General features: G+C 38.1%; 1 protein-coding gene, 1 long non-coding RNA gene and 1 pseudogene across 3 annotated transcripts; 2 read left to right on the top strand and 1 right to left on the bottom strand.

The window, feature by feature from the left end:
- The first annotated feature begins 12,208 nt into the window (after window positions 1–12,208).
- On the top strand, window positions 12,209–27,719 carry LOC147480994 (calmodulin-binding transcription activator 3-like; annotated as a pseudogene). Its single transcript, XR_015205453.1, has 8 exons — window positions 12,209–12,934; window positions 16,238–16,949; window positions 17,870–17,971; window positions 18,945–19,099; window positions 19,274–19,630; window positions 19,747–19,782; window positions 19,891–19,932; window positions 26,772–27,719. The product of XR_015205453.1 is annotated as a calmodulin-binding transcription activator 3-like (transcript).
- LOC147480996 (uncharacterized) lies at window positions 12,946–16,231 on the top strand. The gene is made up of 3 exons (XR_015203944.1): window positions 12,946–15,176; window positions 15,307–15,371; window positions 15,993–16,231. It is a non-coding gene; the product is annotated as an uncharacterized LOC147480996 (long non-coding RNA).
- LOC147480995 (uncharacterized) lies at window positions 23,423–26,546 on the bottom strand. Its single transcript, XM_086578802.1, has 3 exons — window positions 26,231–26,546; window positions 23,931–24,425; window positions 23,423–23,628 (listed from the first exon to the last, which is right to left on the bottom strand). The coding sequence occupies exons 1-3, from the start codon at window positions 26,544–26,546 to the stop codon at window positions 23,591–23,593; spliced, it is 849 nt and encodes a 282-aa protein (XP_086434928.1). The 3' UTR covers window positions 23,423–23,590.
- Window positions 27,720–27,723: the final 4 nt, after the last annotated feature.

Genomic DNA, 27,723 nt, shown 5'->3' with positions numbered 1-27,723 from the left:
TAAAAATGTATGCGATACATTGAAACAATTGTGATTTGATATAATATGTTGGGATATATGTATTAATGCAATATCTTGGAGAAATTTATATAAACGCTCCATTATTATATATGTGAGATGCTACTATGAGGTAGTGTAGTATTGGTGAATATTTGCCCACTGGATTGTGGCTTAGTGCAATAATATATTGGCGTGAAAAGAATGAAAGTGGTTATGTGAAATAATTGAGATATTTCTAAATATTGTGGCTTAGTGCAATAAGGTAATTGACCTGCACGTGATATAGTGGAATGATTATGAGTCATAGAATGGCCCTTGAATAAACTACGTAACGAAAATCCTAGAACCTAGCTATCACAACTCATGTGATTGGCCCTTCTGGCATTTCAGTTAATCTGAATGGCCTTCGGGCGTAAGTAATGTGATTGGCCCTTCTGGCGTTTCAGTTAATCTGAATGGCCTTCGGGCGTAAGTAATGTGATTGGCCCTCCTGGCATTTCAGTAAAGCTGAATGGCCCTCCTGGCGTAGTCGAATAGTGGCTTGATTATTCCGTTCGCAAAATAGAACGAGACGCGCGATATTTTATGCCGAATAGTGGCATTACTTACATAATGGCTTCCATGTGAGGATTTACCTGGTGTGCGGCATCCCGCTCAGGGTGGTTACGCACGGAGTGGTTCATTATGTAAGGGGAGGCATGTGGATGTACATGTTCAGCATTGGGTAGCGATTGTGGTAACCAGGGAAACTAGGTAAGACATAGATACGACGTGAATTTTAGGGACACACAAAGAAAGCCTTAATTAATATAATTATGGTGATATGTTAGTTAATGATATATCTTTAGATAGATGATTATATATGCTTGGCTGATTATTTGTTTAGTTAGAACCTAAGGCGCCTCGATGGAGGAACTACATGCCTTATTTATGATGCGTATAGTTTGTGGTGTGGTTAGTGGGAAGTTAAGGCGCCTCAGTGGAGGAACTACCTGCCTAGATTATTGTACTTAAGGATGTTGTATTAGTCGTTAAAAGTTAAGGCGCCTCGGTGGAGGAACTAACTGCCGTATGGATTGTGTATATATATGTATATTATATGTTGTATTTTAGGACTACTCACACCAAAGCATTGTTTATAATCTTGACCGATTTGCATGTTTGCTTATCGGTGTGTTCATTCAATGAACATAGTTGATAAGTTTTGACAGGTTTAGTGTTGAAGAAGGTTGGCTGCTGCTTGTGGTTTACATTAGCATTGCATTTCAGGATGTATTTTGTTTTCCCTTAAGGTGATATAGATTTTCAGTTGAGGAAATATTATTTGTATTTTCATTTGTAATTTTAATTAAAGAGTTATTGAAAAGAGATTTGTAACATAATCTTATTTGATGAATTTTTGTAATGAAGAGGACATTTGTTTAATTGAAATTTTTATTGGTTTTTAATTATCCGCATATTTAAAAGCTGTTTATGGGTTTTTGGGAGTTGAGAGTGCGTCACACCTCGGAGATCGAAGAGTCGGGAACAAATAATGTTTTTCCGAATTCTGTCGAAATTTGGGGTGTGACACTGTATTTCTCTTATTAGCTTTGTAACGCCCGTATTTTTAAAATACGTTTTTATCAATTTTATTAATTAATTAAATTATTTATTTTCAAAATTCGCTGGTTTGGACTCGGGACACATGGGCCTGGTTTTTGGGCCCGAGTATGTGTTGGGCTTGGGTTTCGAACCCAAGTATATAAACACATTTTTCTAGAGAATAGGGTTTTAAAGAAAATAAAATAATGAAAATGGAGGCAGAGCTTGAAGCTTGTTTGCTGGAGGGTGGAGCGCGACGACTCGAACTCGGAGGAATTTGTAGGAGCTGTTCATACAGGTGAGTAGCTATTTGGCTATTTCACCGGATTTATAGTTTTTCGCATATCGGTATACTGTTTAATGTTTCTGTTTTTACTGTTCATTATATTGTTTTGATTCGACGTCGTGTTGTCGAGTTATTAAAACTCGAGTGAATTCGGATTTGATATAGATCATCGAAACTCTGGAGAGCTAGGAAATCCACATTTGATCCAAGCTTTATGGGCTTAATGGCGTCATGAAACCAATACCGAAATCTTTTTTTTGGCTTGTTGAACTTTACGTATTTGTTGTTGGTGTTTGGTTGTGGACCGATGAGGGTCGAGAAAGTAAGGGCGATGAAGCTTGGAAGCGTTAATGGCCCCGGTTGGTTAGAACTGTTTTTAGGGTTGGTTTCATTGGGTTGAACTCTTTAGTTTTGATGTTGGTTGATGGTGTGCGTGTGAAGTGTATTGAGGTTTGGTGGGTGTTGTCGAAGTTTAAATGACGATGTCTTGAAAAACCCATATCGTTTTTGGATTTCGTTGTTTTGAACTAGTTTGGGTTATTGTTTGGGTTGGTTTGGATGTGTTTGGTTGGATTAAGGTGGGTGAAGGCGGTTGAGTGGGCTGTAGGAAGCCATTAATGGCGGTGCGATTTTAGATCTAGATTTGGAGAAGATGGTGGATTTAAGAGTTGGGATTTTTGGCTTTGTTAATGTTGTGGGGGTTTTTCCCCTGAGTATTTTTGATCTGGTTTGGAAGAGTGGAGATTACAGGTGGCGGTGGCCGGTTTTGGTGGTGGCTGCTGGAGGAAGGAGATGAACTGTTGGGGCTTGGGCCTTAGCAAGGTTAAGTTGATTGGGCCGAAATCTTTTAGTATTGTTTGGGCCCGATTTTAATTAAGTTTTGGGACCAGTTTTAGTGTTAGTCTATGGGCCGGTTTCATTTGTTGTTGGGCCCGATTCTATTTTGTTTGGTTGGGCCCAAAAATCTTTTTTAGTTTGGGCCGGTTTTTATGTTAAGTTTTGGGCCCTTTTCTATTTGTTTTGTTTAATTTATGGATCAGTTTAATTTAAAGGTTTTGGGCCAGTTTCTAATATTGCTTGGGCCAGTCCATAGGACTTAAAATAGATCTAAATGGGTCTTCCAACTTTTAAACTTTCGGGTTCTAAGGTTTGGGCTTGGCCAGTTGGGTCCGAACCATTACCTTGGTCATGAGCCCATGAGCCATGCACATTGACCTTAGCCATGAACCAAGGCTATGACCATGAACCTGTTGAACATGGAAACGACAGTTTGACTTTGACAATGACAGGTTGACTTCGACCATGACGTGTCGACTTTGACTATTGACCGTTGACCGTTGACTTTGACCATTGACCGTTGACATTAGACTTTGACTTTGACCGTTGACTGTGGAATGTTGACTTTTTCCAATTTTTCTCATATTTGATTTTATGGACTATTATAATAATAAAATGTTGTCGAACATTATATAACGTTGTTTGTCATTATCTAATTATGATTTGACGTGAGTAGTGTGTAAAACATATATATATATATATATTGGGCTTTGATTGTGGATCCGTGGACTGGGTCTAATTAATTGTGCTACGTTTTATGTTGTATATTGTACGGACAAATCCAATGCTAAAATATTGTGGAAGCTTGTATAAATTGGTTAGTCCTTATCTAAGAAAGATTTGACATTGATGTTGTGTATTTTTGACACGTGCTGAGATAGAAACTGTAGGAGATATATTATTCCTAAAATGCTATAAAAATATATGCGATCGTTTGAAGCAATTGTGATATCATATGATATATTTGGGATGTATATATTAAATGCAATAGTTTTGGAGAAATAAATGTATCACCGCTCCATTATTATATATGTGATGAGGTAGTATAGTATTGAGGAATATTTGCCCGGGGAGTGTGGTGTAGTCTGATAATATATTGGCGTGAAAAAGAATGAAATTGGTTATGAGATATAATTAAGATATTTCTAAATATTGTGGCTTAGTGCAATAAGGTAATTAACCTTGCGTGATATAGTGGAAATGATTGTGAGTCATTAATGTATGACACACTGAATAAATTACGAATCTAAAAATCCTAGAACCCCGACTACCACAACTCATGTGATCTGCATACTGTGTGGGCATATGTGATATATAAGATGTTGTATATATAAGATGTTGATTGACCCATGTGTTGGGCAATCGTAGCGAATAGTGGCTTGATTATTCCGTTAAGCAAAATATTGGAGCGAGGCAGATATTTTATGCCGAATAGGGGCATTACTTATATAATGGCTTCCATGTGAGGATTTACGGTGTCGCGACATCCCGGCCGGGGTGGTTACTCCGCGGTGGTACATTATATAAGGGGAGGCATGTCGATGTACATGTTCGGCGTTGGGTAGCGATTGTGGTAGCCAGGGAAACTAGGTAAGACATAGATACGACGTGATTTTAGGGACACGCAAGGAAAGCCTTAAATAATATAATTATGGTAATATGCTTGACTGGTTATAGTTTAGTTAGCACCTAAGGCGCCTCGGGGAGGAACTACATGCCTTATTTATTATGCGTATAGTTTATGTGTGGTTAGTGGGAAGTTAAGGCGCCTAAGTGGAGGAACTACCTGCCTTAATTATTGTGCTTAATGATGTTGTATTAGTCGTTGAAAGTTAAGGCGCCTCGGTGGAGGAACTAACTGCCGTATGGATTGTGTATATATATGTATATTATATGTTGTATTTTAGGACTACTCACACCAGCATTGTTTATAATGCTGACCCGATTTGCATGTTTGCTTATCGGGTGTGTTCATTCAATGAACATAGTTGATAAGTTTTGACAGGTTTAGTGTTGAAGAAGGTTGGCTGCTACTTGTGGTTTGCATTAGCATTGTATTTTAGGATGTATTTTGTTTTCCCTTAAGGTGATATAGATTTTCAGTCTAGACAATGTATTTGTACTTTCATTTGTAATTTTAAATAAGGAGTTATTGAAAAGAGATTTGTAACCTAATCTTATTTGTAAATTTTTGTAATGAAGAGGACATTTGTTTAATTGAAATTTTTATTGGTTTTTAATTATCCGCATATTTAAAACTGTTTATGGGTTTTTGGAAGTTGAGAGTGTGTCACACCTCGGAGATAGAAGAGTCGGGAACAAATAATGTTTTTCAGAATTCTGTCGAAATTCGGGGTGTGACAAGCTTTCTCTGCTTTTTTGTGTGAACGATACCCGCCCGAACTCTCGCAATCTAAATCCAGTCTTGGTACTCGGTTCCCGTTAGCATTCTGCGACTTCCCAATTACCACAACCACATTACATTGTTTTCCCCCCGGCGGTTGCCCAACCAATTCGTCATTACGTGTATGAAATACCTAAAGATATGAAAGAAAACAACAATCAATAAACTAATATAATTTCATTTAGAAAATAAAAACAAGTGAAAACAATGCCTACTATGTACCTCTTCCGTAGTAAATATTTATGTTGTATCCATTGAAAGCGGTTGAACATCATCCACGTCATTCGAGTTTCCAAAGTTCTCGAAACACACCGAAGGATCCTAAATAAAGAACAGTTGTTAATTGATGTTTGGCTTAAGTACCAAATGCCACAAACACACCGTTTACCACTGTTTGTGTTTTTCTATGTTCAAATCCTAAAACGACATGGCCACACCGTTAGAGATTCCAAAAAACAGAACTTCATATTTTTTCAGAGTTCTAATCCCAAACGACTTAGCCATACTGTCACACCCCAAATTTCGACAGAATTCGGAAAAAACATTATTTGTTCCCGACTCTTCGATCTCGAGGTGTGACGACTCTCAACTCCCAAAACCCATAAACAGGTTTAAATATGGGATAATTAAAACCAATAAAAATTTCAATTAAACAAATGTCATCTTCATTACAAAAAAATTCATCAAATAAGATTAGGTTACAAATCTCTTTTCAATAACTCTTTAATTAAAATTACAAATGAAAATACAAATAATATTTCATCAACTGAAAATCTATATCACCTTAAGGAAAAACAAAACCTATCTCGAAAAGCGGCGCTACGCATGCCACAAGCAAAGAACCAATCTTCTTCAACACTAAACTGTCAAGATTTATCAACTGTGTTCATTTAATGAACACACCCGATAAACAAACATGCAAATCGGGTTGACATTATAAAAATGCTGGTGTGAGTAGCCCTAAAATACATCATATACTTATACCAATATATACACAAACCATACGGCAGTTAGTTCCTCCACCGAGGCGCCTTAACTTTCAACGACTAATATAACATCCTTAAGTACAATAATTAAAGGCAGGTAGTTCCTCCAATCGAGGCCTTTAACTTCCCACTAACCACGAACAAATTATACACATAATAAATAAATAAGGCGGTAGTTCCTCCATCGAGGCGTCTTAGGTTCAACTAAACAAATAACCAACATATTACCATAATTAGATTATTTAAGGCTTTCTTTGTGTGTCCCTAAAATCACGTCGTATCTATGTCTTACCTAGTTTCCTTGGCTACCACAATCGCTACCCAACGCCGAACATGTACATCCACATGCCTCCCCTTATATAATGTACCACTCCGTGCGTAACCACCGGCGGGATGCGCGACACCGTAAAATCCTCACCGCGGAAGCCATTATATAAGTAATGCCCCTATTCGGCATAAAATATCGCGCATCTCGTTCTATTTTGCGAACGGAATAATCAAGCCACTATTCGGCTACAATTGCCTAACACATGGGTCAATCAACATCTCATATATATACAACATCTTATATATCAACATCTTATATATCAAGCCACTATTCGCTCGATTGCCCAACACATGGGTCAATCAACATCTCATATATATACAAAGATCTTATATATCAACATCTTATATATTAAGCCACTATTAAATTTCTGATTGCCCAACACATGGGTCAATCAACATCTCATATATATACAACATCTTATATATTAAATCGCCCACAGGCGGATCACATGAGTTGTGGTAGTCGGGTTCTAGGATTTTCGTTACGTAATTTATTCAGTGTCATTCATTTATGACTCATAAACGTTTTCACTATATCAATGTGCATGTCAAATACATTATTGCACTAAGCCACAATATTTAGAAATGTCTTGAATATATCTCATAACCATTTTCATTCTTTCCACGCCAATATATTATTGCACTTCGCCACAAAACCCGTGGGGAAAATATCTACACATATTATACTACCTCATAGTAGCATCTCACATATAAAATAATAAAGCTTTTATACATCTATGTCTCCAAAACTATTGCATTCAATATATATATCCCAACATATTACATAGTGTCACAATATCAACGTCAAATCTTAATTAGATAATGACAACCAAATTTATATCGGCTTCCACAAAGATTTCAATATTTGATTTGTCCATACAATTTACAACATAAAATGTAGCACAATTAAAACGATCCTAATCAAAGCCCAATAATATATATATATATATATATATATATATATATATATATATATATATATATATATATATATATATATATATATATATATATATATATATATATATATATGTTTTACACACTACCAAATCATAATTAGATAATGACAAACAACGTTATATAATGTTCGACAACATTTTATTATTACAATAGTCCATAAAATCAAATATGAGAAAAACTGGAAAAAGTCAACAGTCAACAGTCAAAGTCAAAGTCGACATGTCATGGTCAAAGTCAAACTGTTGTTTCTATGTTCAACAGGTTCATAGTCATAGCCATGGTTCATGGCTAAGGTCAAAGGTGCATGGCTCATGAGCTCATGACCAAGGTAATGGTTCGGACCCAACTGGCCAAGCCCAAATCTTGTAACCCGAAAGTCCACACATTTAAAGACCCAATTAGATCTATTTTAAGTCCTATGGACTGGCCCCAAGCAATATTAGAAACTGGCCCAAAACAGTTAAATGGTTTGGTCCAAAAATTGAACTGAAACCGGCCCAAAAACTTTGAATTAAACTGGTCCACAAATCTTAATTAAATCGGGCCCAAACAAAACACTCTAAACTAGCTAAGGCCCAACCACTTAAAAATTAGAACTGGCCCCATCTAAAAATAGAATCCGGCCCACATAAAATTAGAATTTTGGCCCAACCAAACAAAAGGTTTAGGCCCAAAGAAACCGACCCAGGCCCAAGCCCAAATTCGGTCATCTCCTTCCTCCAATAGTTCTCCACCACCACCAAATCCGGCCACCACCAAGCTCTAATCGACCACCCATTTTGACCCCACGGTTTTAATCCAAATCCAAAACCAAACAACATTAGTTAAAACAAAAACCCCAAATCATACAATCCAACCCTCACCCAAAACTAGATCTAAAAGATTTTATCTTTAGCCATTAATGGCTTCCGCCACCTTCAACAAATCCCCACACACTCAAACACAACCCCTTCAATCGACAACCAACACAAGATTCAAAAAACACAACCAAAACAATTCAAAACTACAAAAAATCGCCTTCCCGATTATCCGCGATCACAAGAAGTTGCTCGGCCGCCATTAACGCCTCTTTGGGAGCTTCCAATAGCTTTATGCTAACCACGGACTAGCAACCCATAGCAATCACTTAGCCCCCGACAAGATCCCAAACAATGCATACGGACGGATGGTGCCATTGATGCTCTCTTGAGCTTCAGCGGTTCTTAAAACGCACTCCAAACAACCTTAACAAAACAACAATTAATAGTTCAAAAGTCTCCATCACGATGTCTCCGGTCATAGCTTTTGGTCCCGATGCTCATTCGAAGCTTCGGCGCTTCAACATCAAATAGCCCAATAAAAGCGCCAAATAGTTCAAATCCAATTCCGATATTTAACGAAGTTTAATCATCACGAGACACGATGAAAAAGAATGAACAAATAAAACGATTTTCGTATACCGGTGAAGTAGAAAAACTAACTACTCACCTTTTAGAAACTCGACGAATCCTCCCCAATCAATCGTCGTCGCGTGCTCACGCTTCCAAAAACAAGCTTCAAGCTCTGCTCCCATTTTAATATTTTTATTTTCCCAGAACCCTATTCTCTAGAACAATGTATTTATATACTTGGGTCCGAAACCCAAGCCCAACACAGACTCGGGCCCAGAAAATCAGGCCCACATGTCCCAAATCCAATCCAACGAATTTTGAAAATAAATAATTAAATTAATTAATTAAATAGATAAAAACATATTTTAAAAATACGGGCGTTACACATACCGTTTGGACTGAGTCCCAAACGATGTGGCCAAGTCGTTTGGGACTCAGTCCAAACGGTGTAACCACACCGTTCAAGAGGCAAAAAAACAGACAAGTCATTTTTTCCAAATTCAAATCCCAAACGGTGTGGCCACACCGGCAAGTTTTTTTTAGTCCATATGCCAAACAACATGGCCACATCATTTTTGACTCAGTCCAGATGGTGTGACCAGACCGTTTGGTGTGCAATACAAACGACCTAGCCGGGTCGTTTAAGCCTCAAATTTTCTCTTTCAGCCACATCACTGTACACATCAATAATTACTACATGCATAATTATTACATGTATAATTATTACATGCATAATTACGTTTAATTTAGATTTACTTTATTCTTATTAAATGCATCATCATCCATTCCTCTATTTTATTCATTTTGAACTTGTTCTACATTTTCTTCTTGAATGGGGTCACTTTGAACTTGTTCTACATTTTCTTTTTGAATGGGGTCATGATGCATTACATTTTCTTCGTCATCTTCATGTTCTAAAATGGGGTTGGACTCTTCCATTAGTGTTTAGTGTTAGTGTTAGGGTTTAAGGATTTATGGTTTTTGATAGTGGAAGAGAAAAGAATAGAAGAGAAAGGCTGAAAAGGTTGCAACAAGTCAAATTCACTTTGGTTTGGAGGTGCCCAACACAAAACAACTTTTGGGACCAACAACACATTTGTAATAAGTGTTTTAGTTTTTGGGGTCTGCCCAACACAATATGGGGTCAATAGTAACAAACACATACAAGAAATGCCTCGTAAGGGTGTGCTTGGTGATTTGTTTGTGTGACAGGACAATTTGGGATTTAAAGTGAAAACACATATACATGGTTCATGGATTTCGTTAACTTATCAAATCCTTTACAAATAACGAGTGGTCTTGAAACTGTGCTGCATGTATTGAGGCTAAAGCCTCAGTTGGCTAGTCTCTCTTTTTTCCATTTTGAAAAGTAAAATTTCTTTAGGTGCACCAAAAGGCGTGGTGCTTTAGAACACTTTCCCATTTAAGGTGTGTTTTTGCACCAAAAAATTAATTTTAAATGTGGTGCTTTGGTTAATTGGTTTGAACACTAAATACATTTGTTACTTCGATACTTGCTTGACCAGCTAGCTAAATACTAGACCTGGGTGTATTTAAAAGGTTACCCATGACACCCCATTAGAAAGATCTTGACAACACAAACTTAATCCTGTTCTGCGTCCTGTATACAAGAATATAGATGCAGTGATCATCCAAATGGTTTATGGTTCCAAGTTTATCACAATTCACAATTCACAATTCACAAGTCAGCATATGAAATGTGTGCTGGGATCCAAACTACAATTACCGTAGGCAACAAGGTTGATTATTTTTATAGGAAGTTGGAGGCAGATGGGAAGCCAAATAAGCATTTATACATTTTTTCTTTATTGTAAGATGCAAACGGTATGCTTCTTCCCAGTTGTACATGCTCGAATTTTATTTATTTTTGTTTTATTTCTATATATATCCAAATTTGTGTCATTTTAGTTTTTGCAAAGTCAGCTCCCAATCTAGACCCTACTATTGTAGTTAATAGTTTGTAAACCTAAGTAAGAAATAGGTACTGGAACTATTGGTTCCTTGTCTGTATATGCTCTTTTCCTTCCATTGTTCTGCTAAAAGTTGACTCAGCATCCTAGATCCTATTACCATGTTTTTTGTTGCTTTTCAGGATTTTCATCTTCATCAAGGAATCAATTTGGTACTGGATTTGGTGGAACTTGTTTTGTTAACTTTACTGCCCCAGCGGATGCTCTAATCACAACTCCAGCAGAAATGCAAGAACAAAAAGTTACCCATGATTTGGTGGAACTTGTTTTTTTTTTTTTTTTTTTTTTTGGGTCTGTAAAAGTGATTTTAAGGATTAAGGATCTTTTTGTTACTTCTATCTTATTTACAAAGGCCATTTTTTCCCTCTACTGCTACTGTTCTATATGACGTCGGTCTCCAAACAGTAGTACTATTGCGTTATCCATGTAAACTTTGTAGAATTTCACAGAAAAACACAATTACACATCTCGCTGGATTTGGCAAAAGTCCAATTTGCCTTCAAATACTCACTTCTTATCCCCTTCATTATTTTGGTATCTAATAAGTTTATATATTTTTTTATTTCTATAATCAAAATATATTTTATTTGTCAGACAATTCATCTTCGAACACAATCTGGAGCATCCTCCCCAGTATAATCACTTTAAGATGTACAACAGAACGAGATCATGTGTTGTTAAGCATGCCCATTCGGTACCCTGAGGAGATTGGCTCTGCAAGGTGCAAAAACATCTTGAAATAGGTCAATAATTTTAACTTGTTTTCTTCTACATGAACACAGTTGTCTATTTTAATGCATGTGCATGCCTGTATGCTGATCCAAATGAGCGCTCATTGTCATGTTTTTAAACTTTGGACTTGATGGGGATTTGAATATCTGGTAAAACCGTCTAAAAGCATTTGAATCATTTTGTAGGAACCTTTGCGAAATGAGACTGGTAATCTGGCAAATTTTATTAGCTCTGACAAGCATGCAATTCATGAGATAAATAGTATGTTTCATCTGTCAAACGAACCTCCATCCTAACTTAAGAAGAACTCTGGATCTTCGGATATTGGTTGCTGCTAATGGTTGCTCCTTACGAATCGGGAGGGATTCTGCAGATGCTGATACACATAATGATGAACCTGGGGAACTGAAGAAACTTGACAACCTTTGGGAGATAAATGAACAAAGAAATCTGTGGAGATTGTGATGACTCCTTTTTTACTTCAGATTCTGGGACTTACTGGAATACTCTAGATGCGCAGAATGAGGACAAGGAAGTTTCCAGTCTAACATGCTATTTGCAGTTGGACACTGGCTCATTGGGCCCCTCTCTTTCCTAAGAACAACTTTTTGGTATTAGTGATTTCTCACCAGATTGAGCTTACTCTGGGACTGAGACAAAGGTATGCACCTTTGAGGACCTATTGTCCATGTCTAGAATAGTAGTTGTATTCTATGCATTTTGACATGCATATGGCTTATGAGTTTCGTTATTATATATTGATCACAGGCACATATTTGGGAGATTCAAAGCTATCTAAGATCACTAAGTGGAGTTGTATGTTTCTTGAAGTCAAGGTCCCTGTTGAAATATTGACTGATAATGTGCTTCGGTGTCATGCTCCTCTCCACGCTTCGGGACGTGTTCCATTTTATGTGATCTGCAGTAATAGGCTGGCTTGCACTGAAGTCCGGGAGTTTGAGTTTTATGAAAAGCTATCAGCTAAATCATCCTTGGCTGTTGTTATAAGTGAACCCGATGATGAAATGCGTATTCAGATACGTTTTGCAAAAATGTTATGCTTAGGAATGAACTGGAAGAGGTTGGACTGCTTTGTTGAAGAATGTGATAACTGCCATCTAAAGGATGAATTATTTTCTGCACAAAAGGAAGATGAAAAAGAGTGGGAAAGTATACAGAAGGCTTCCATGGTTATTCTGCAAAACCATCAAAATTCTAGAGATGCATCGATTAAGAAGTTGCTGAAGGACGTATTGTATGAATGGCTTGCTTGCGATGTCCATGGACGAAGGAAAAAACCCGCATATTTTGAATGATGAAGGCCAAGGAGTTATCCATCTGGCGGTGGCTCTTGGAAATGAATGGGCTATGGGTCGAATAATTGCTGCTGGTGTGAGTCCCAATTTCAAAGATGCACAAGGAAGGACAGCACTTCACTGGCCAGCATATTATGGGAGGTTAGTTTACTAATCTGCAAGTTTATTTACATGAAATGGTTGCTCATTGAAATTTACATGAATCTTTTTTGTTTAATCCGTCGTTAATTTGTCTATGTGATGGACTATAGTTTGGCCTCTGTAGCACTTAACTTTTAGTGGCTGTTCCGAAATTTCAATGTCCAATTATTCTCGAAGTGATCTGATCAGAATTGGAAACTACTTTGGAAATCCGATTTCCAATTATATAAGCTGAAAATAGGCCCATTCAAAATTTCCTAGAAATTCCGAAAATATATCATCTATCAACTGATTCTCAACAGATGAGTTTATCATCATCTTCCATGTGTAGGGTTCTTCAGCTAAAAGACAAGCTTTTCTTGCACACTCTGTCACTAATTTCATAGCTACTCCTTTTTGTTAAGTTTTCAATCTTAATTCCTATTGTGTCCAAAATAAGGGAGATGGGTACTTGAACCAGTTGCAATAGAACAGAAGAGGGTGTTCTTTAACCACCCCACAACAGTTTCACGGCCCAGTAGCACTAAACCTGGCAACACCACAACAGTTTCACTCATCACCAACAACACTAGTGCCCTTATGGTCTATTCTCACTAGATAGAAGCTGTGTGCTTACATTTATAGACAAACATGGGATGGAAAATTTGTTCATTAATGATCAAAAGAAGAAGCCACTCTCTTGCCTTTGGTTCCTTTAAGAAATGTCATTTACAAAAGCCGGACAAAGAAATTTTGGATAAAATCTCTAAATACTTCAAGAGATAAAGTTTCTACATGTCTAAAGTCTAAATCTCTTGTATTGGTTCGGAGTAATGAAGTAGGGTAGATGATGAATGGTGTCTGTATTCTATGATGTAACACGGGGGCAGAAGCAACTTCGAATAACTACACCAACAAATAACAATTGATAAACACCCAAAACTAGGGTTGTAAGCTTTGTTACATGGACAAGCCATACTTCAAAGATAATCAGTGTCGGGTACGTATCCATGTGTCCGTGTATGTGATGATGTACATCAATTTTTGATTTTTTGCCGTGTTAGACACTTCGAATCCGTGTTGGATACTGATACTCGTATCCATGTCAATGTAAGTTAAAGGACATTTCTTAAAGGCCTACATACATGCTTATATAATTGAAGGCCTACATACATGCTTATATAATTGAAGGTCTACAGACATGTAACTTAAAGGCCTACATGTCAATGTAATGTAACTTAAGGCCTTCATAAATGCGTATCCATGTCAATGTAACTTAAAGGACATTTACAAATGGAATTGTCTTTTTCTCGGTTCCAGTGAATCCATCACTTTTTGGAATGATTTATGGGGAGACCTCACTTAAACGAAGATTTGGTGGTTTCTACTAATCACTTTCTTTCAACAAAAAACACTCATTTCGGATTACTTAGAGAGTGCAGCTAATAGAATGGTATGAGATTCGGCACTTCAACAGAGGTCTCAATGATTGGGAGTTTGGAAGATATGGTGATCTCTTGAATGCAATTTATGAAGTGGGTGGAAACTTTGGAGAAGTGGATAAAAAACTTGGGGTGTGGGATGATAAGAATGTTTCCAACGGTATCATTTTATCATTTTCCAGCATAGGAGTACACTTTGGTGGTGCTAGAGGATCCCTAGTTTTCCATATAAGTGGATTTGAAACAATTCTCTCTCATTTAGTGTTGCGTTTTTCCTTATGTATGTATTTTTTATTTAATTATTTTTAATTTTAATTTTTGGTGGGTGGGGAGGTTTACTTGGGTAAGATTCAAACCATTTATACCTTGAATCGAAGTGGTATGAATAATTGATTGTTGATGATCTCTGTGGAGGAACTGTTGATCACCTTACTTTTCACTTCAGTGATTTGGATAAAAATTCTTCGCGTCTTTTAGCATTGCATGGGCAAAAGGAGCTTCGAGGGATGAAATTTACAAAAAATGGTTTACTTATAAATTTCATGATGTGTAGAATACATGGAACTTTACACTACATTTTCCAAACAAAGCTCATTTCAAGAGGCAGCCTGAGAGAGAAATATGTAGTTCATTTCTCAATGGTTTTGGACTTAGTGTAAAGCACTTAGTCCCACTTGGGACGAACACTCAGGAGTTGTTGAGCTAGTAAGGATTGTGGTTGCCTTATGGATTGGGTCCCACTAGTTGTCCATGGAGATGAAATGCAGTCAAGGTCAACAACACGCCTGCACTGCTTGGCGTGGGCATGGCTAGTTTTATTGGTGTGTAGTGTACTTTCTTCTTTTTTTGCTCGGTAGTGTACTTTCTTCTTATGCAACCGATTTCTTAGAATGCCCAATCTGCTAATGTTTTTGGGCCCGTTTGACATTTTAGTTTCCTTTGTTGAAACAGTGCGTGAAGTGATGCGTGTTTTCTAAAAGTTGCAACACTTCGAGGCGTTGCATCACTTAGAAAAGGTGCGATTTCTTATATAAAAATCCGACTCTTTTGCTCAAAAATTATCTTTTTTGTGCATTCTCTCCCTTAATTTATTTTGTTTGTTCAAGTACAAAGCACAAAAAAACTCTGCTTCTTTTTTCTCCTTCCATTGATAAACTTAAGGGCCCCTTCCCTTTGCCCTGGCCCCTGGTTTTCTTGTTGAGCCTCCTCCAATAATCTCTCTAAGCTCTCAATAAAGTCAAAGTTTCTTTGCGATTTTCTTTCGCCTGCTTCTTTGGCTTTCTTAAAGTAGATATGTATATGACTATATTCATATTTTTGTTCTGCTTTGTGAGAATGTACCAATTAAATATGGTATTATACTATTTGAACATAATGAATTAATGTCTGTCAACTGTCAAGGTGATAGGAATAGCAAAATTGAAAGATAAGAATAATCAGTTTCAACATTACTGTAATAGTGTATTACATATTTAGTGGGAAGTTCACCTAACAGCTTCCTCCCTCTTTAGGACTATTAGTCGAACAGAGCACATGGTTAGTTGTCTATAGAAGATCTTTTGTATATTTTTTCCCTCTATCTATTGTTTTCATTTGGTTTCCTAATTGTTATCATATGCCACATGTTCCTTGATCAGCCTACTGTTGTGATAATGAAGCTTGCTACTATGCTTTCATTATTAAGTTCATGTGCTGGAGATCTAGTGCTTTGCGGTGTCTTCGCCATTTCTCTGAATGTCTGCATAGTCTCTTTACACGTTACAAGACATAAATGTGAATCCTACCATTATAGTTCCTTTAAGTTGCCAATAAGAGAAGATCCTCCTGCCTCACCATTATCCACTTTGCTAACATTTGTGAATATGTTTGTTTTATTAATCAGAGAGGAAACAGTTGATGCACTCTACAGGTGCACTGGAAAATCCAAAATCGAAATTTCCCAGAGGTCAATTTGCTACTGATTTAGCATCGAGTAGAGGACATAAAGGGATTGATATTTAGCAGAAGCAGATTTGACCAGTCTCCTGTTTTCATTGACACTTCAAGAAAATTTAATGGAAAGTGTTGCTGCAACTATCGCAGCTGAAAAAGCTGTTGAGAGTGTGGAGGAGCTAAGTGTTGTCCCTCCAGATGGTGGGGACGAATGGGAATTGTCTCTAAAGGGTTCTCTAGCTGCTGTTAGAAAAGCTGGTCAAGCAGCCTTTTTGATACAAACTTCCTTACATGCTCGTTTGTTCCATTATAGATTGTGGGGTGAAAGTAGTGATGAAGTTTTTGGAATTCCTCCTAACCTAGTTGTGCTTGCATCTTTGGGCAGCAAGACGAGAAAGATGGGTCATTTCCGTTATTATTTGCATGGACCAGCTGAAAATTCTGTTATCATTTCCATTATAGATTGTGGGGTGAAAGTAGTGATGAAGTTTTCGGAGTTCCTCCTAACCTAGTTGCGCTTGCATCTTTGGGCAGCAAGACGAGAAAGATGGGTCATTTCCGTTATTATTTGCATGGACCAGCTGAAAATTCAACAAATATATCGTGGATGGAAGGGGTGTAGGGACTTTTTGAAGATACTCAATTGTATTGCTAAGATTCAGGTATTTATTTTTCTGCTCAGTATAAAATTCTGGTATAATAGTGTCTCTTTTTTTGGTTTGTATTGTATCATACTGCTTTTTCATTATTGTGTGTTTTATCTTAATATTAATATAAATGTAGACAAAGCGAAATCAACTTAGGCATGTCTCATTGCATATTTCCTTAAAAACCTCACCCCATGCACTTTGTCATTAGCTTTCCTCTCCGTTTTCCTTCGGAGCTGTTGCCATTGATTTATGTCTGATGAGCCAAAATTCTGATCCATGTTCCCTTTATTTTGTTTTCGTTTGGGCATTTCCTGATGCCTCTTTAATATGGTCAAATCTGCCTGTTAAAACAGATTTGTTTCTCATCGTCTTTCGTCTTACCAGTCCTCAGGGAATGCCCACCCTCATTTTTTGTGGTTCAAATACATGTATGTTGTAGTAAAAGGAAAGGAAATTGTTTTAGAACTCTTGAACATTCCTATTGCTCAAATTTATGGGGTCCAAATACATGCTCAAGTTTTGAGCTGCCCTATTGCTCTACCTTCTCTTTTCACAGAAATTTTTATGTTGATTTGTTATCACATGTTCCCCTCACTGAATATCCTGCGTCCTCCCCTGAGCAGCTGCGCCTAGGGGCCTCATCAGGCCAAAGGCCAGACCCCCCCCCCAAAATCTAGCTTACTATTACAGTATTACTTGTTGGTTCCAATTCTAGAAGCAGATTAATGGACATGTAACTCTGTAACGTGTGAAGGTTTTGACTAGGAGTCTTTGTGAAGAGTGCTATTGTGTTAGTCCGAACTTTGAACCATGAAATATGCGTACCATATGGCTCAAGTACTTTTTTGAACATAATATGTTAACTTGTTCTATACTTGTATTTGAATGATTCTAACTTTGTATGTAAATTCTCTTAAATATGATCAAAATAGGCTTGCATCACTGTCCCCTATACTTCACGCACAAAGAGGTCCAATATTTCATGATACTGCCGGTTACAGCTGTCCTTGGAGAACATGGGACATTCGAAACTGGTAAGATTGATTGTGGAGAATGCTTGCTCTTGATTGGCCAGTAAGGGAGGATGTCTCAAAGATATATCGCTTTTTTTAAGTTCCCAGGTCCATATAAAGGATGAGGATTTGCATCATGTAGGAAATGGCGGAAAATAAATTAATATAAGATAATAAATTTATAAAAGATAGCCTTGATAGTGGACTAGTGGAGGTATGGATCTCCCTGATACCCATGCGGAAGCATTACTAAGAGATTCTCATAGAGTTATCTAGGTTTTCTGTCCAGGTATAACTTTTGTAATTATATGCACGAACCACCTTCCTCGTACACCACTGGATTTGAGGTGTTTTTTAATCAGAGAAAAAGTCCATGCACTACTGCTCAAAACTAAACTATGTATAAATATAGCACTTTTTATGGTCAAACTCTTTTTGAATACAGGCAAACTTCAGGATCTCCTTGATAACATCACTTCCCATTTATTTCCATGTCAGTTATCTTCAGAGATAAAAAAAAAAATTATTCAAGGTAGAGTGTAATATATCCACAGTATCCATATGTCTAAATGATGAAATATACTCCAAACCATAACAGTTTAAGAATCCTGCAGACTTACTCACCTAGATGCCCCTTATTTGTTTTAAGTCATGTGTGCAGCAGTTTTCGACCTTGAAGGCATCACTAGACTCAGACCACTGCAGTTGATCTTTTTTTTCACTTCTATGAGTTCTATCTTATCATTTGGTTGCCCTCTATTGTTCTATATGATGTCGGTCTCCAAACAGTAGTGGTCTCCAAAGGAGTAGTACTATCGCGTTATCCATGTAAACTCTTTGTAGAATTTGACAGAAAAACACAATTACACATCTCTCTGGATTTGGCAAACGCCTTCTTTGCGTTCAAATACTCACTTCTTACCCCCTTCATTATCTTGGTATCTAATTAGTTTATATATGATATTTCTCTAATCAAAATAATTTTTTTTGTCAGATAATTCATCGCATAACACAATCTGGAGCTTCCTCCCAAGTATAATTCTTTAAGATGTACAACAGAACGAGATCTTGTGTTGTTAAGCATGCCCATTCGGAAACCTGAGGAGATTGGCTCTGCAAAGTGTAAAGTGCAAAAACATCTTGAAATAGGTCAATAATTTTAACCTGTTTTCTTCTACATGACCACAGTCGTCTATTTTAATGCATGTGCACGCCTGTATGCTGCTCCAAATGAGCGCACATTTTCATGTTTTTAAACTTTGGACTTGGTGGGGCTTTGAATATCTGGTAAAACCGTCTAATAGCACTTGAATCGTTTTGTAGGAACCTTTGCGAAATGAGACTGGTGATCTGGCAAATTTTATTAGCTCTGACAAGCATGCAATATGTGAGATAAATAGTATGTTTCATCTGTCAAACGAGCCTCCATCCTAACTTAAGAAGAATTCTGGATCTTCAGATATTGGTTGCTGCTAACGGTTGCCTTAGGAATTGGGAGGGCTTTTGCAGATGCTGATACACACAATGATGAACCTGGGGAACTGAAGAAACTTGACAACTTTGGGAGATAAATGAACAAAGAAATCTGTGGAGATTGTGACGACTCCTTTTTGACTTCAGATTCTGGGACTTACTGGAATACTCTAGATGTGTAGAATGAGGACAAGGAAATTTCCTCAGGTGCTGTCATTGCCGGATTCTATAAACAGTCATTTTCTCCTGTCACTAGAGTGATGCTTTAATTTTAAAACATTTAGATTTGAAGACTAATATTTTTGTTCATCTTCGTTTTGCAGCCAGCATTTGATATCCATTCAGATCTCAAAAATCAGGTATATTCTTATGTTGGCTTTGTAATAAGTCTATTTTCTATTTTTCTGTACTTGCGCTTATGATCGTTACTATTTATACTCATTGTTCTTTCTTCTCTCTCAACCCAGATTACCTGTCTTGCAAATCCAGGGCTTTTCAATGCAAATAAGGTACGGCTGATCTCTGCCCACTTATACAGAATTGGAGAATGTATCTATGTATGTCATCTATGCTGTTTCATGATTTACCCAACCACACAAAATATGCTCATCCAGGCTTGTGAATTGTGATGTACAATAAGAACTTTGAGCTTCATTTAGGATCTATATTGACACTTCACATTTTCGAAAAAAAAAAAAAAAAAATTTGTCAGACATGCCCACCCACTGACGTGTGAAATACACGGACATGCGCCGCTGCAGAAGGTTCTGTGTTACATTTTCTAACTCTAAAACAAGAGTGGACAAAGTAGGAGTGAGATGGAAAGATTCTTTTCCTTTGTTCATTGACAATTGGAAGAAGAGAGAAGAAGGGCAAAGGAAAAACGTGGGTGCTAGAGCAATTGCATTTTGTGTTTTTTGAAAGACTTTTGGAAAACTATAGGACATACATGACATCCCTTAAAAAGAGGAAAACAAAATTATTTAACCCCTCAACGCCGTCCTTCCACCAGACCACCACTAGCATCGAGATTCTTTATTCTTCCTATATTCATTTATTATCATCAAAGTCTTTATAGTAGTTAGAGAATTGAGAGCATCAATTAGAGAGAGGAGAGAAAAAGAGCCATGGTGAGAGAGCAGAAAAGAGAAAGACCACTTAACTTCAAGCTGGCCTCCTCATATATTATTTATATAAACCCTAAAATAGGTACAAAGACTAAACTGCCCTTTAAGACATAATACTAATACCGCTAACACTCCCCCTCAAGCTGGAGCATACAAGTCAAACATGCCCAGTTTGGAACACATAGTTGAAAAACTAGGTCGAGCCAAAGGTTTGGTAAGAATATCACCTAGCTGATCACTAGACTTCACATAAGGAGTAACAATCTGCTTGGACATCATTAAATCACGAACGAAGTGACAATCAACCTCGATATGTTTGGTACGCTCATGGAACACTGGGTTACTAGCTATATAGATCGCAGCTTGATTGTCACGTAACATGACATAGGAGAAGGAGCATGAACATCCATTTCTAACAAAAAACCCAAATCATCTCGTAAGTTTGAGCCATAGCACGATATCCACTCCGGCCACTTTGTTTCTTCTTTAGCGCCAGTGACTAAATTTCCTCCAACAAATGTACAATACCCGTACCACGGGCGATCGTAGGATCACCCGCCCAATCGATCCGAAAACCCACAAATATCTAGTGTCCGTGAAGGGCTTATATAAAGAAGTCCATTACCGGAGAACCCTTCGATATCTTAGAATACTAATAACAAAGATTCCAATGAGAAATATGTGGAGCGTGCATGAACTTACTAACTACTCCAACCGATAAGTAATATCCGACGAGTCACAAAAGATAGATAAGACGACCAACAAGGCGACGATACCGACTACAATCGAAAAACACCTCCCCCGTTTGCATGAAGCTTCACAAGAGGATCCATGGGGTATCAACAAAGCTTCGATCCAAGAAGCCCCGCCTCACTAAGAAGATCCAACACATACTTACGCTTGCGACAAACTAATACCTTCATTGGAACGAGCAACCTCAATCCCAAGAAAGTACCGGCGGAGACCTAAATCCTTCCATTGAAAATGTTGCCCCAAATAATTTGTTTCAAATGAGAAATACCTATTGCATCACTACCGAAATAATGATATCATCAACATATACAATCGTAACAATAGTGCCGGGCGCTGAATGTCGAACAAACACGTAATGATCGAGATGATCGATGAAAACCAAACCGATAACCACGTAACTAAACCTATCAAACCAAGCACGAGGTGATCGCTTCAATCCATAAATAGCCTTTTTCAACTTGCACACCATATTCTCCTTTCCAGGGGACAACAAACCCGGTGGTGATCCATATACACCTCTTCTTGTAACACACCATGCAAGAAGGCATTTTAATGTCAAGCTGATAAAGAGGCCAACCCTTGCACACAAAGAAATGTAAAGTAAAATCCTAACAGAGTTAAGCCCGAAAGCAAACAGGAGAAAATGTCTCCATATAATCAACCCCATATGTCCGAAAGTACCCTTTAGCAACCAAACGTGCCTTGGGCCAACGTAATCCATCCGAGGTACTTCAATCGCGAAAACCCACCTACATCCAACTGTTCTTCTTTCCCGTGGAAGAGGCATAAGGTCCCAAGTCTTATTCTCATGAAGGGCTGAGATTTCCTCTTTCATGGCTAATGTCCAGCCAGAAGAAGCTAGTGCTTGGGTAAGGGACGAGGGAACCGAAACAGAAGACACAGACAAAGCAAAAGTACGAAAACCAGGAGCAACACGATGTAATGAAACAAACTGAGAGATAGGATAAGGAGACTTAGACCTGGTCCGTTTAGCAATGGGTTCAACCTGAGTCGTAGTCCGTGTAACAGGTACAACACGAACCGAAGGAGCCTCTAAAGAAGATGACGACTGTTTCAGTGCTGGTTCAACAGTAGTAACAGTGGTAGATTCAACATTAGTAACTTTCTTTCGAGGAAAAATACGATGATATTGAGCATAAATAGGCATGGACCCCCTAACGGTTGTAATAGGAACACGACTAGGCCCCTCCCGCGACAGGCATAATAGGTCGCGGGAGGCACCTCCTCGAAGGTACAACTGGAATGGGAACAACTGGTTGGGGTAGCAGATTAAGTAACTCCCCCTCACGACAAGACACTAAATTTGGATCAAACAACTGCCCCTCTGTAGAGAAATAGGAAGTAGACTCAAAGAAAGTAACATCAAGACTCAGCATAATAGCGACGAAAATTTGGGACTATAAACAGCGATACCCTTTTTGAACGCATTGAGTAACCCACAAAAACACACTTTATAGACCGAGGATCTAATTTGTCATGACCATGACCTAAAACATGAACAAACGCAACACAACCAAACACTCGAGGTGGCAAACCATAAGATGACTGAGTAGGATACATCAATGCAAAAGGAGACTGACCATCAAGAACAGACGATGGCATACGATTAATGAGATAATTAGCAGTGAGAACAGAATCACTCCAATATGGCTTAGAAACCCCCATGGCAAACATCATAGTGCGAGTAACATCGAGTAAATGACGAAGTTTGCGTTCAGCAACTCCATTCTGTTGAGAGGTGTGGGGACAAGTGGTTTGATGAATAACACCTCGATCTTCACAAAAATGTCGTACACAAGACTGAGTATACTCTAAGGCATTGTCAGAACGAATAATTTTAATTTTTTTATCAAACTGAGTCGCAACTTCATTGTAAAAATTGAACAAAGCACGAGGTAGCTCAGTACGATCCTTTAACAAATATAGCCATGTCATTCTAGAAAAATCATCAACAAACACTACAAAATAAAAGAAACCAGACAAGCTTTTATTTCGTGAAGGACCCCAAATGTCCGTATGGACTACATCAAAAGGACCCAAAGACCTCTTATCAACCCTACTGGGAAACGTACTACGATGGTGTTTTCCCAACTGACATGCTTCACAATCTAAAACAGATACTGGACTTAACTTAGGAAGTAACTGACGCAACTTAACCAATGAGGGATGACCAAGACGACGATGCCACTCAAGTGGAGACACAGACGCACTCAAAGCTGAAACAGAACTTGATTTCGCAACATCCAATACATATAACCCATCATGCTCATACCCCGAACCAATCGTCATCTTCGTCTTGAGGTCCTGAAACACACAACCAGTAGGAGTAAATGTTACAGAACAGTGTAGAGATTTAGTAAGTTCACTAACAGAGACTAGATTAAATGAAAGATGAGGAACATAAAGACTCGACTGCAAATTTAAGAACTTAGTAGGACGAAGAACACCGGTACCAAGAACAGGACGGGAGGACCCATCAGCTAAAGTCATGCTAGTCTTAGTTGGCACAAAATTAGAAAGAAAAGAGGGATTACCGGTCATATGAGCACTAGCTCCTGAATCAATGATCCAAGAGGAAGAAGGTACCGCCAAACTAGCAGACTTACCAGAACTTGCCATAGTAGCCGTGTGGGTTGCAGAAGGAACAGAAATACAGTTAAGACGATTCAAAATTTGACCCAAAACTTCAGCAGTAGAAGGAGGAGAAGCACTAGAAGGTCCAGCAGCGGAAGACCCAAAAGTTTGATCATAAGCATTATGGGCATAGGCAGGCTTCCCATGTTTGTCCCAACAAAATGGCTCAGTGTGACCATCCTTACCACAATATGTGCACTTCCTCTCGTCAGTACCATCATACCTATCCCCACGACCACGACGTCCTCCAAAACCACCACGGTTACCTCTGCCAAAACCAGAATTACCACGAGCTCCACGGCCATTAAAGCCTCGACCACCACCAAAACCTCCTCGTCCACCACGATTACTCGGAGTAGAGAGTAAGGCAGATGACTCCTTAGCAACAGGAACAAACTCACCATGCTCCAAACGCTTTCTCTTAAGACGAAAAAAGCTTGTGCTTGCTTGAGGGTACCGTTCACTTGCTAAAATTTGATCCTTGTAAACACTATACTTTCGAAATTCAGCCCATGCAAAGCAACAAAGCAACCTTGAAAGTGTTCACGCCGTTGTTCTCGTTGCTTCTCCAAATTAATCAGTAAATGGTTGATAAAGCAAGAGCTCTTCCCATAGTCCTTTCATAGTGCTATAGTACTCATCAATAGGTTGATCACCCTGTTTTGTCTTGAACAAAGACTCAAACAAATCATAAATTCGAGATAGATTATTTTCTTGGGAATACATCTCCTTCAATGATGACCATACTTGTTTTGCCGTGGGTAAGAACTGCACATTAGTAAGAACTTTTGGCTCCATACTATTCCACAACCAAGTCAAAACCATAGAGTTAGAAGCCATCCAGTCTTCATAAGTAGAATCATTGGAATTCGGAGGATCATCAGTAAGAATTTTAGATTTTTTTTTCGCACGAATAAAGTGTTCAACAGCATAACTCCATGAAAGATAATTGTTCCCATTTAAACGAAAATTAGTAATGGGCTTACCGAGATCATCGTTGACATAATATAAAGACTGTTTAGAGTCAGGTTTAGGATTCACTGCGTCATCCATTGTTCACACCAGAAAATACCGTAAAACAACCACCACGAAAAACAACCAAATCGGAAAAAAAAGGCCACACCAATTACAAACTGGATACAACCCTAGATACTAACGATTTCAACTCATCTAGGGTGCACAAACACACAAGGAAACAACAAACCACATAGGAAGTGGAGAGTCTCTCTAAACTTCCACCAAACCAGCAGAGTTATTGCAACCCACAAAAAAAAAAAAGAGAAGAAGAAGAAGAAAGAGAAGAAAAAAAAAGTTGCTCCGATACCAAGTTAGAGAATTGAGAGCATCAATTAGAGAGAGGAGAGAAAAAGAGTCATGGTGAGAGAGCAGAAAAGAGAAAGACCACTTAACTTCAAGCTGGCCTCCTCATATATTATTTATATAAACCCTAAAATAGGTACAAAGACTAAACTGCCCTTTAAGACATAATACTAATACCGCTAACAATAGTTATGAGCAACTGTTCAAAATGCAGGTAAATACCTTTCCACAGTTCTCTATTGGAAGCTCTACCTTATAAAAGAAAATCCTTGAATTACACATCAAAGCATGTATATTGCCCTTCCAAGTAACTTCAGAAAGAATCTGGCATTGTTGAAGTAAAGAAAACAACTCATTAAGTTTGGTGAATGGATTAAGTCAGGTCACCGTGGAGTAAACATTGCTGGTACCCGTCTATCGAGTTTTTTATATTTTTGGGTAGGCGGGTGAGAATCTGTAAGAATGACATTTTCATTGAAGCACACCATCTTAATCAGCAGTCTACCTAGCAAAAAAAAAAACATAAATAAAAAATCAGCAGGTCCAACTTCTTTCGTGGTCCAAGCCTCAAGAATGGTTAGGCTGGTCAGCCATTTGTTGCAATTTGCATCTTGATTTTCTAAGTTCATTATAGAATACCTGTCTTGTGTTTCCTTTTCCCGAGGTCTCATGTTGGCTATCTGAGCAGTGAGCACACTGATCTTCGATTTATTATCTTGTTATTATAGGAAGCCCATTGTGTAGACCTTTTTTTTTTTTTTTTTTTTTTTTGTTGAAATATCTAGGGGTTCAGCCCCCAAACTTTATTAACTTCAGGTTCTCAAGTACATAATACCTTCCTTATCCCTCGTGATCAGTACATGCATTTTTTGATCCATCGGGGGAAGGAAGAGCAAAAAACCATTACACTCGTCTCGATTTAGTTTCGATAAGTAGTCAGCTACTTGGTTACCTTCCCGGAAGACATGGACAAAGGATAGTTGGTCAAACTTCGAACTCACAGCTTGAATCTGCGCTACCAGGTTCCTACAGGACCACGGTGGCTTCCCTTTCTTTGTTAATATCTGGACCCCCTGCATAGAGTCTGATTGCACTTGAATGCGTCTAATCCTCAGCTGTACCGCACCTTCCAGCCCCTTTAGGACAGCTAGAAGTTCCTGGTAAATCACCGATAACTTCTTTGAATTTCCACTGTACGCCATTTTCACTTCCCCATCACTATCCCTCAAGACGCCTCCATAGCCTGCCATCCCCTCTTGCACCGACATTGTTCATCCATAACCTTGATTATCCACAAGTTCAGGGTTTTTATTTAATTTTATTCATCAGATTCCACATCTTTTAACAAGTCAAAAAAAATTAAGTAATTTGATTAAATTGTGGCTTACCTAAGGATTTTTGCGAGTCTGTTGCTTGCGCAACTTTATAGATTTTACATGATACTATGGTATAATGTGGACGGAACCTGATACTTCTGTATTTGTGATCCGTAGTTCTGTGTTTCAGATAAAAATAGGCTGCTGCACTGTGGATATCCTGAAACAGCTTAGTGGGGAAGAAATCTCAAGAATTCCGTCTAATGGATCTGGGATTGCGTGGGGCGACTTGCTACACATGTACTCAGCCAGCGCAGGCACGCGCCAGGCCCTTTATTTTGGGAGATATAATGAAGTTAATGTAAATTATATGTTAGCCCGAACGAATTCTTTGCCTAAACAGCTTTTATCCTCTTTATCCACCATTTGAGGATATTCTGTTGGATCTATCACTTGCTCCAGAATCTCTCCAGATTCTATCTATTCCAGATATTGTCATCTTGCCTTCAGACCTGTCTCCCTCTGTGACGGTAAGTGAAGTTCATGTGCTATTCCTCTGGTGAAATCCCTGGGTTAAGAATTTCATCAATGCTCTGTCCAGACTCTAGATCTATCATTTAAAAACCACACTACTACAGTAGTTGTTTTTGTCCTGCTTTCAATACAATCTAAACTCACCCAGCAAAAAAAAAAATCCCTTGCAATATGAGCATACATTATCAGTTTCTGCTTGAAACCAACATCATAAATTGCGTTGGCTTAACAAAACAGTAAACTGCTTAGGTTCAAATCATGATTGTCATTACAACAGGTTCTAGTCCTCAGCGAAAAGAATAGTACAGGAGAGCAAACCAGGTGCATTGCTGTGAATCCTGGAAGATTGGCTAAGGGGGTTTGGAGGAGGTACCTTTGTAGAGATTAACCATCACAAGGACCTTGACAGAACAAATGCTTTAATTGTCCGAATGTAGTTTTTTGGTCAGTAAATCAAATTTGAGCATCATTGTAATTCAAGAAGTTGCAGGCACAAACCCACTCAATCCAACATTTTTGGTACAACTCCATTTCTATATTGTGCATCCGCATTACATTCAGCTCATTGAAAGTATATATTGGTTCATGAAATCTG

This window comes from Coptis chinensis, chromosome 8 (genome assembly GCF_015680905.1).
Source record: "Coptis chinensis isolate HL-2020 chromosome 8, ASM1568090v1, whole genome shotgun sequence".
Classification (NCBI taxonomy): Eukaryota; Viridiplantae; Streptophyta; class Magnoliopsida; order Ranunculales; family Ranunculaceae; genus Coptis; species Coptis chinensis.
Note: the sequence above shows the minus strand (reverse complement) of the source record. Positions and strands in the feature narration are given on the sequence as shown.

What these genes read in the sequence shown, in the direction of transcription:
- LOC147480995 (XM_086578802.1), bottom strand. Translation starts at nt 26,546, where the DNA reads ATGTCGGTGCAAGAGGGGATGGCAGGCTATGGAGGCGTCTTGAGGGAT. An exon ending in TGTCCATGTCTTCCGGGAAG is followed by an intron (nt 24,426 to 26,230) that starts GTAACCAAGTAG and finishes ATCAAATTTTAG; the next exon opens with CAAGTGAACGGTACCCTCAA. An exon ending in GGCTACTATGGCAAGTTCTG is followed by an intron (nt 23,629 to 23,930) that starts GTAAGTCTGCTA and finishes TGTGTGTTTCAG; the next exon opens with GACCTCAAGACGAAGATGAC.